This window comes from Thamnophis sirtalis, unplaced genomic scaffold, assembly GCF_051295495.1.
Source record: "Thamnophis sirtalis isolate CommonGarterSnake01/CBP01778 unplaced genomic scaffold, rThaSir2_p1.2 scaffold_4, whole genome shotgun sequence".
In the NCBI taxonomy this organism is placed as follows: Eukaryota; Metazoa; Chordata; class Lepidosauria; order Squamata; family Natricidae; genus Thamnophis; species Thamnophis sirtalis.
The window spans coordinates 590,807-600,135 of NW_028261384.1; the positions used below are offsets into that span (position 1 = coordinate 590,807).

The 9,329-nt window shown below is 50.3% G+C and overlaps 1 protein-coding gene across 4 annotated transcripts; it reads right to left on the bottom strand.

Annotated features, from left to right (window-relative positions):
• Window positions 1-1,763: 1,763 nt before the first annotated feature.
• Window positions 1,764-7,192, bottom strand: LOC106543133 (enkurin-like). 4 transcript variants are annotated; one of them, XM_087712307.1, is made up of 4 exons: window positions 7,064-7,192; window positions 5,650-5,856; window positions 2,955-3,101; window positions 1,764-2,016 (listed from the first exon to the last, which is right to left on the bottom strand). In XM_087712307.1, the coding sequence occupies exons 1-4, from the start codon at window positions 7,160-7,162 to the stop codon at window positions 1,843-1,845; spliced, it is 627 nt and encodes a 208-aa protein (XP_087568433.1). In that variant the 5' UTR covers window positions 7,163-7,192; the 3' UTR covers window positions 1,764-1,842. The 4 variants fall into 4 exon arrangements, with proteins under 4 accessions (XP_087568433.1, XP_087568432.1, XP_013914524.2 ...); XM_087712306.1 differs by having other exon boundaries at window positions 5,650-5,865; window positions 7,037-7,192; XM_014059049.2 differs by having other exon boundaries at window positions 5,650-5,876; window positions 7,054-7,177.
• Between the last annotated feature and the right edge of the window lie 2,137 nt (window positions 7,193-9,329).

Genomic DNA, 9,329 nt, shown 5'->3' on the forward strand with positions numbered 1-9,329 from the left:
CATATCTCTTTCTCTCTCCGCATCTCCCTCTTTCCATCTCTTTCTCTCTCTCTCTCCATCTCTTTTTCCATTTCTCTCGCCCCCTCTAGCTATTTCCACCTCTCCTCCCTCTGTCTCTCCATCTCTTTTCATTTCTCTCTCCATCTCTCTCTCTCCCCTCTATCTCTTGACCTATTTCCATCTCTCTCTCTCCATTTTCCTTCCTCTCTTCCATCTCTCTCTCCATCTTTTTCCATCCCTCTCTCCATCTCTCTGTCTTTCCATCTCTCTCTCCCTCCATCTCTCTAGCTACTTCCATCTCATTCTTTCTCTCTCCATCTCTCTCTCTCTCTGTATGTCTCTCTGTGTGTGTATCTTTCTCCGCATCTCCCTCTTTCCATCTCTCTCTCTCTCCCCCCCTTCCATCTCTTCCCCCTCTGTCTCTCCATCTCTTTTCATTTCTCTCTCCATCTCTTTTTCTTTTTCCATCTCTCTCTCTCTCTCTCCATCTTTCTCTCCATCTCTCTCTCTCTTTCCATCTCTCTCTCTCTCTCTCTCTCTCTCTCTTTCCATCTCTCTCTCTCTCTCTCTCTCTGCCTAAACCTACCTCACAGGGTTGTCATTGGGATGACCAGTGTGCGGGGAGGACTGGCTTATGTCCTACCAACCTCTGCACTGCATCTCCAGCACCATCCTCAAGGCTACCTTGACCTGCATGTCTGACCCAGCCACTCACAACATACTCCACTCAACTGAACTCAAGTCTTCAACTCAACTCAACTCAACACAATCCAACTCTACTCAGTTCAATTCATTGGATCTCTATAGTTGACGACTTAACCAAACTGACCCAAACTCACTCCTTGCTACCTTCTTGTGGGCTGCTGGGTTTTTGCAGCCCGGGAACCTGTCCTGCAGCTGGAGAGGGGCCATTTTTCAGAGGCTCTGTTGTGTTTTTTAAGAAGAAAAAGGAGGAGAAGGGGAAGGGTAAGGAAGGAAGGAAGAAGGAAGAAGGAAGAAGAGGAGAACAGAGGGGGGAGGGGAAGAAAAGGGAAGAAGAGGAGGAGGAGAAGAGGGAGGAGGAGGAGAACAAGAAGAAAAGGAAGAAGAAGAGGAAGAAGAAGAAGAGGAAGGAGGAAGAGGAGAAGGAGAAGGAGAAGAAGAAGAAGAGAGAGGAGAAGAAGAACAAGAAGTGGAAGAAGAAGAGGAGGAGGAAGAGGAAGGAGAAGGAAGAGGAAGGAGAAGGAGGAGGAGGGGGAGAAGAGGAAGGAGGAGAAGAAGAACAAGATGAGGAAGAGGAAGTAGTAGTAGTAGTAGTAGTAGTAGTAGTAGTAGTAGTTGTTGTTGTTGTTGTTGTTGTTGTTTTGCTGGAAGGGACCTTAGAGGTCTTCTAGTCCAACCCCCAGCTCCAGCAAGAGAGCTTCTGCATTTTCAGACAAATTGTAGTCCAGTCTTTTCTTAAAATCCTGCGGCACTGGAGCACAAATACACAAACACACCCATGCATACACGCACACACAGGTGCACACACAGAGATAACAGTGGGTCAATAGTGTGCTTTATTTAAGAATGCAGAAAGAACCGTTTCACAACTTCAACAACTTCACAAAAACCCAAGGAAGAACTTTTGTACAACTTCGACAAACGCGCCTTAAAAACAAGTCACAACTTCTCAGAAATCCATGCTTGTTCCCCCCCAGGACCCACGGATTAGGGGGTGCGAGGGGGAGAAGGGCTCTCGCCCACAGATTGTGGCTGACTGTGGGGAGGGGGGGATTGGAGCCCTTTCGGCTGGGCCAGCTGCCCAACCCAACCACAGCAACTGGGAACCCATTGGGAGGCTGTCCGCCCGCTTTCCCGGCTCTATTCGCCGGCAATGTAGATGAACCGACGTTTCTCCAGTGCACTGATGTCGTGTTCCAACTGCTTCATCTCTGTCTCCAGCTTCTCTTTGCGGAGCCTCTGCGGGATGGTGGTGATCTCCACGGAGAGGCTCTGGAAGTCCTTGTTGATCTCCTCCCAGTTGTTCTTCAGGCCCTGCAGGGAGGGGCCAGAGAGAGAGGAGAGTCGGGTGGGGGTTGCCTGTATTTGGTTCCCCCTCGCCACCCCGTGTTTAGCCCAAGTAGGATGGAAAATGGATGGTGTTGCCTAATTGGCTCGTGAAACGCCTGCCAGGAAACAATCAAGCTTCAAGACCATTGAGGATCCTACAGTCCTCCTCCCCCTCCCCATCTTCTAGCACTGATGACGTTCCATAGTTGGGTCATGAAACGTCTGCAAGAAAACCAGCATGTTTAGAAAGCCCCAAGGATCCCACAGTCCTCCTCCTCCCACCCAGCTCAGAGAGCACCGAAAACCCCACAGCCTCCACCTTCTCCTCCTCTCTACACTCTCCCCCCCTTCCAGCCCTGATGATGTCATCTAGCTGGTTCCTGAAACGCCTGCAAAAAGCAAACAAGCTCAGAGACCAGAGAACCCCCCCCCCCCCAGGATAGAAATCATGCACCAAAGTCATACCAACCCATTCATTTTTGTTTTAAATCAGGGAGACGTATGTAAGATTTATGAGGGCAAACAGGGTCCAGGGGTGTTTACCTCCCTTTCCCCAACCTGGCGCTCCCAATGGATTGCGCTGAGCGGCCCAAAGTTTCAACCAGCGATCCATTGAAAGTGCGTGCGAGTCTGCACAGGGACTGGGTAGACCTCCGAAGCCCTGGGGTGGAGTGGGATACTTGGTAGATGTTAGAAATTCGGTAGCACCACAGATCAAACAATGTGCACAGTCACCATGTGTTTTACTGCTTAACTGTAACAGGGAACAGGACACAAAGGAACTATAGATGCTAACTAAATTATATAACTATAGACGCTAACTAAATATCTATATAGCCATAGATGCTAACTAAACACTGCCATCTACTGGCTGATTAATTGTGTAGAATTCCAATGGGGGGGAGGGGGAGGCATCTGCTTACGTCCAAGATGCTTTCCCGTTCGCGGGAGGAGAGACGGGTCAGCCGCTTCTTCTGCAGGCACTCCCGCCGAGCGGCCACCCGTTCTTTGCGCACGTCCACGGCTTCTTTCTTCCGCCTTTGGATGTATTTGGGGGTCACCCCGAAGTCCTACGAAGGAAGAAGCGTGGTGCTTGCAATTCGTGGGGGAGGGTCGTAGATGGGCAGAAGGACCCCACCCGTCTCTTTCAGGGCTGGATCTTGGGGAAGGAGGAGGACACCTGGCACTTATCCAGGGGAGTGGGCTTCCTTTGTTATGGGTGGGCTAGGCAGGATCAGCTTTCCACCTAACCCCAAGCTCCACAGGGCACCTGTCCCAAATGGAGCATGCAGAAGGCAGGAAGGGTGCCAGGCATTCAATTTATCTATGCCTGCCTGCCATAAAGAGCCAAGGTGGCGCAGTGGTTAAATGCAGCACTGCAGGCTACTGCTAGATCAGCAGGTCAGCGGTTCAAATCTCACCGGCTCAGGGTTGACTCAGCCTTCCATCCTTCCGAGGTGGGTAAAATGAGGACCCAGATTGTTGGGGGCAATATGCTGACTCTCTGTAAACCGCTTAGAGAGGGCTGAAAGGCCTATGAAGCGGTATATAAGTCTACTGCTATTGCTATTGCTATCTATCTATATCTATCATTTATCATCTCCCTCCCTCCATCCGTCAGTCTGTCTGTCTATCTCTATTATTCTCTCTCTCTCACACACACGCACACGCACACATACACATCTTTCATCTATCTCTATCTAGCTATCTATCTCTATTACTTCTTTCTCTCTCCCCCCCCTCTCTCTCACACATACACACACAAACATCTTTCATCTATCATCTATCTATCTATCTATCTATCTATCTATCTATCTATCATCTATCTATCTATCTATCTATCTATCTATCTATCTATCTATCTATCATCTATCTATCTATCATCTATCTATCATCACCTCTGTCTTTCTCTCTCTCACTATACATCTTTCTCTCTATCTGTCTGTCTATCTATCATCCATCTATCATCACCTCTCTCTCTCTCACTCACTGTATCTTTTTCTCTATCTAGTATCTATCTATCTATCTATCTATCTATCTATCTATCTATCTATCTATCTATCTATCTATCTATCTATCATCTATCTATCCATCCATCAGTATCTCTCTCTCTCTCTCTCTCATCTATCCATCATCATCACCTCTCTTTCTCTCTCTCACTGTATCTTTTTCTCTATATCTATCTATCATCTATCTAACTATCTATATCTCTACATCTCTTTATCTCTATTACTCCTCTGTCTCTGTCTTTCACACACACCTTCCTTCTATCCATCCAGCCAGCTATCTAGCTATCTAAGTATCTATCTAATCTCTTACTTCTCTCTCTCTCTCTCTCCCACACACACACACACACCTTTCATCTATCTATCTATCTATCTATCTATCTATCTATCTATCTATCTATCTATCTATCTATCTATCTATCTATCTATCTATCTGACCCACAGCTGACCTTCGATCACCATCTATCGGCTGTGACCAGGGGGGCATTTGCCCAGGTTCGCCTGGTGCGCCAGTTGTGACCCTACCTGAACAGGGAGGCTCTCACAACAGTCACTCGTGCCCTTGTGACCTCTAGGCTGGAATACTGCAATGTGCTCTACATGGGGCTGCCCTTGAAGAGCATCCGGCGACTTCAGCTAGTCCAGAATGCGGCCGCGCGAGTGATTGTGGGTGCTCCTCGATTCCCCCACATAACACCGATCCTCCGCGAGCTGCGCTGGCTACCTGTTGATCTCCGGGTGCGCTTCAAGGTGCTACTTACCACCCATAAAGCCCTTCATGGTAGTGGATCTAGGTACTTGAGAGACCGCCTCCTGCCAATTACCTCCTCACGACCGATTAGATCACACAGATTAGGCCTCCTCCGAGTCCCATCTGCCAGTCAGTGTCGACTGGCAACTACGCGGAGGAGAGCCTTTTCAGTAGTAGCTCCGACCCTTTGGAACGATCTCCCCGTGGAGATTCGTACCCTCACCACCCTCCAGACCTTCCGCACAGCCCTTAAGATCTGGCTATCCCGCCAGGCCTGGGGTTAAAGATTGGGATCCGTCCCCACCCGAATGATGAATGAATGTTGCTTCTATTTTTAATTATGTATTGTCTGTACATGTCATTACGTGTATCCCCTCCCTATAGGTTGTAAGCCGCCCTGAGTCCCCTCAGGGAAAAGGGCGGCCTATAAATAAAAGCAATCTAATCTAATCTAATCTAATCTAATCTATCTATCTATCTATCTATCTATCTATCTATCTATCTATCTATCTATCTATCTATCTATCATCTATCTATCTATCTATCTATCTATCTCCATCCATCCATCCATCCATCCATCCATCCATCCATCCCTTATCCTCTCTACACCCATCTTGCCAGGTGACCTTTGGTGACTTACAGCCATGGAATATGAATGCAGCATCAACCCGTAAACCAATGAAGCTCTTGGACATTCAGCTGAGAGAAAACTAAGCTAGAGGGAGACACGGGGAGGGGGGGGGGAAGGTCTTTCTGCAGAACCCCCCTTCTCCCCCTCCCCATTCCAGAGAGCCACTTCCACCCAGCCTGGCCCTGCCCCGCCCTGCCCGCCAGCCCCCTGGGGGGCACGAGGGAGCCCACCTTCTTCTTGATGAACCTCTGGACCAGCCCGGATCCGTCCATCAGGAACTTGTCTCCTCTCCGCTGGTCCACGCAGGCATGGAGGGGCTTCTTGGCCACGGCCATGATGGCCTCGGCCGCGTTGGTTGTGACGAAGTTCTTCTCGCTGTGGATGCCCATCAGTGGCCGGTCGGACTGCGGGGGCAACTTGGGTTTGCCAGGGAGCCTCTTCTCCCGCTCATACGTGCCTGCGGTCGTGGGGGGAAAGACAGAACACCCGGTTGGGGGACGGTGCAGTGGAAGTTTGGGTCGGAACCAAACCCAGCTCGTCTCCCACTTACGACCATTCATCAAGTGACCGTTCGGAGTTACGAAAAGCAACTTTTGATTATTTTTCACACTGAATGCCCGTCGTGGTATCCCCGGTTAAAACTGGGAAGCTCAGCAACCGCCACGTATTTCTGACAGTTGCAGCGTCTCCTTCTGCGACCTTACGGCAAGCAAAGTCGACGGGGAGAGCCAGATTCTATGTTAATAATGTAATAACCAGAGGGATGCACTTAATGACGGTGGCGACGAAGGTTATCAAAGGGGGCAAAACTCAGGTAACAACTGTGTTTCTGAGCCACAGAAATTTGGGGCTCAATTCTGGTCATAATTTGAGGACTATCTGTAACTGGAGTGGGGGATGGCAGGATGCACCCAACACGCCTGCTCAGTGGAAGAATGGGTGTGAAGCAGTGGGTGTGAAATTCATTTTTTTTACTACTGGTTCTGTGGGCGTGGCTTGGTGGACGTGGCAGGGGAAGGATACTGCAAAATCCCCATTCCCTCCCCACTCTGGGGCCAGTCAGAGGTGGTAGTTGCCGGTTCTCCGAACTACCTAAGATTTCCACTACCGGTTCTCCAGGACCTGTTAGAACCGGCTGAGTTTCACCCCTGGTGTGAAGCTTGAAATAGCATCGGGGCTCCTGCCTGAGCAGGGGGTTGGACTAGAAGACCTCCAAGGTCCCTTCCAGCTCTATTCAGATTGTAAACGCAGGGGGGAAACAGCTGGGGGCGCTTCCAAAATTGTCAGGGTGAATCAAGAACACCCTGGATTTTCCTGGCGTCGTAGGGATCCCCTGTGAAAACCTCACAGCTGCTTCATGGAGCCCCATTGGGCTTCCCCCCAGCCCAGATCCAGGGGCTTTCTTTTGACCTCTAAAAGCAAATCATCCTTCTCTGGATCTCTACTGATCTCTAACACCACTCCTTTCTAGTGCTGATAACGTTGCCAAGATGGATCACGAAATGTCGGTAAGAAAACCACCCAGCTCAGTGGAAGTCTGCTCGACTGAAGAAGGAGGTTCAAGTCCCATTTCCCCGCTTCCTCCCAGGAAGGTGAGCGACGCATGGCAGAGAAAACCCGGGGCACTAACGTACATTTGGGGACCTTCTTCTTGGAGTGTTTCCGGAGGTATTCCTTCGGGCTGGGCACTTGCAACTTCGGGATGCCCATGGTTTGGCATGGCGCCTTCCTCTTCTCTTCCATTTCCCGTTGGATGGAAGACCGGAAGGTGGAGATGTACCTGCGGCGGAGAGTAACGGAGAAGGTGGGAGTGAGCAGGAAGCGGGGGTCTGCCCCAGTTGGGGATGTGGAAGGGGGGGTGTTGATTCGATGCTTCTGAAGTTCCCCAGGCTCAGGCCGGCTGGGGAAGGAGCTGGACGAAACACTCGCACATCTACACAACTCACAAAAGCTTCCACTTGGGCACCCGGATGGGACGGTTTCCCATAGCCCACAAATAGTCGGCTTCCATAGGTCCATTTAGCCTGAATATTTAGAGAAGTAGCTTGGTTTGATGATTAAGGTACCAGGCTAGAAACTAGGTGATGCTGAGTTCTAGTCCCACGTTATCCGTGAAAGGCAACTGGGTGACTTTGGGCCCATCGCCAGGAGACAGTGAGTTCTAGTCTCGCCGTAGGCATGACAATTGGCTAGTGACCTAGACCCAAATCACCAGGAGGGAAGGAGTAGTAGTTTCACATCAGGCATGAAAGCCAGTGGCATTGGATCAATCACCAGGAGACGGTGAGTTCTAGACCTGCCTTAGGCATGAAAACCAGCTAGGTTTCCTCTTTTCTTTCTCCTTTGTCTCTCTCACACATTCCTCTCTCGCTTCTCCCTCCCCCTCTGTTTCTCCTCTTCTTTGTGCTCTCCTTTCTCTCTCCCTACCCCTCTCCTCTCTCTCTTCCCCCTCTCCTTCAGTGTCCTCTCTCTCTTTCTCTCTCTCTCCCTCTTTCTCTTCTTTTCCCTCTCCCCATCCCCTCTCTCCCTCTTCTCTCTCTGCTACTCTCTCCCCCTCTCTTTCTCCTCTCCTCTCTTCTCCCTCTTTCTCTCTCTCCCCTTCCTCTCCCCCTCTCTTTCTCCTCTCTCTCTCTCCCTCTTTCTCCTCCTCAATCTCTTTTTCTCTCTTCCTCTCTCTTTCCCCTCTTCTTTGCACTTTCCTTTCTCCCTCCCTCTCCCCTCTCTCTCTTCCCCCTCTCCTTCACTCTCCTCTCTCTCTTTCTGTCTCTCTCCCTCTTTCTTTCTCTTCTTTCTCCCTTTCCCCATCCCCTCTCTCCCTCTTCTCTCTCTGCTACTCTCTCTCCCCTCTTTCTCCTCTCCTCTCTTCTCCCTCTTTCTCTCTCTCCCCTTCCTCTCCCCTCCTCTCCCCCTCTCTTTCTCCTCTCTCTCTCCCTCTTTCTCCTCCTCAATCTCTTTTTCTTTCTTCCTCTCTCTTTCCCCTCTTCTTTGCACTTTCCTTTCTCCCTCCCTCTCCCCTCTCTCTTCCCCCCCTCTCTCCCCCTCTCCTCTCCCTCTTTCTCCTCTTTCTTTATCCTCTTTCTCTCTCTCCCTCTCTCCCTTACCCTCTCCCTCTTCTCTCTCTGCTACTCTCTCCCCCTCTCTTTCTCCTCTCCTCTCTTCTCCCTCTTTCTCTCTCTCCCCTTCCTCTCCCCCTCTCTTTCTCCTCTCTCTCTCCCTCTTTCTCCTCCTCAATCTCTTTTTCTCTCTTCCTCTTTCTCCCACACGCTTTCTTCCTCCTCTCTCTCTGTTATTCTCTGTCTCTTTCTCCCCTTTCTCTCTCTACCTCCCTCCACTCTCTCTTTTTCCTTTCTGTCTCTCTCCCTCTCCTCCCACCCCCTCTCTCCCTCTTCTCTCTCTGCTATTCTCTCCCCCTCTTTCTCCTCTTTCTCTCTCTCCCTCTCTCCTCTCTCTCTTCCTCCTTTCTCCTCCTTGAACTTTTTTCTCTCTCTTTCTCATCTTCTTTGCACTCCCTCTATCCTCTTCCCCCTCTCTGTCTTTCTCCTCTTTATCTCTCTCCCTCTTTCCCCACCCCCTCTTCCTCTTCTCTCTCTGCTTTCCCCCTCTCTTTCTCCTCTCCTCTCTTCTCCCTCTTTCTCTCCCTCTCTCCTTCCTCTCTCTCTGCTACTCTCTCTCTTTCTCCCCTTTCTCTCTCTCCCTCTCTCTCTCTTTCTACTTTCTCTCTCTCTCCCACCCCCGCTCTCCTTCTCTCTCTCCCTCTTTCTCCTCCTTGAACTCTTCTTTCTCCCTCCCTTTCCTCTCTTTCTCTCCCCCTCTCTCCCTCTTTCTCCTCTTTCTCCCTCCCCCTCTCTCCTCTCTCTCTTTCTCCTCTATCTCTTCTCTCTCTTTCTCCTCTATCTCCCGCTTCTCCTCT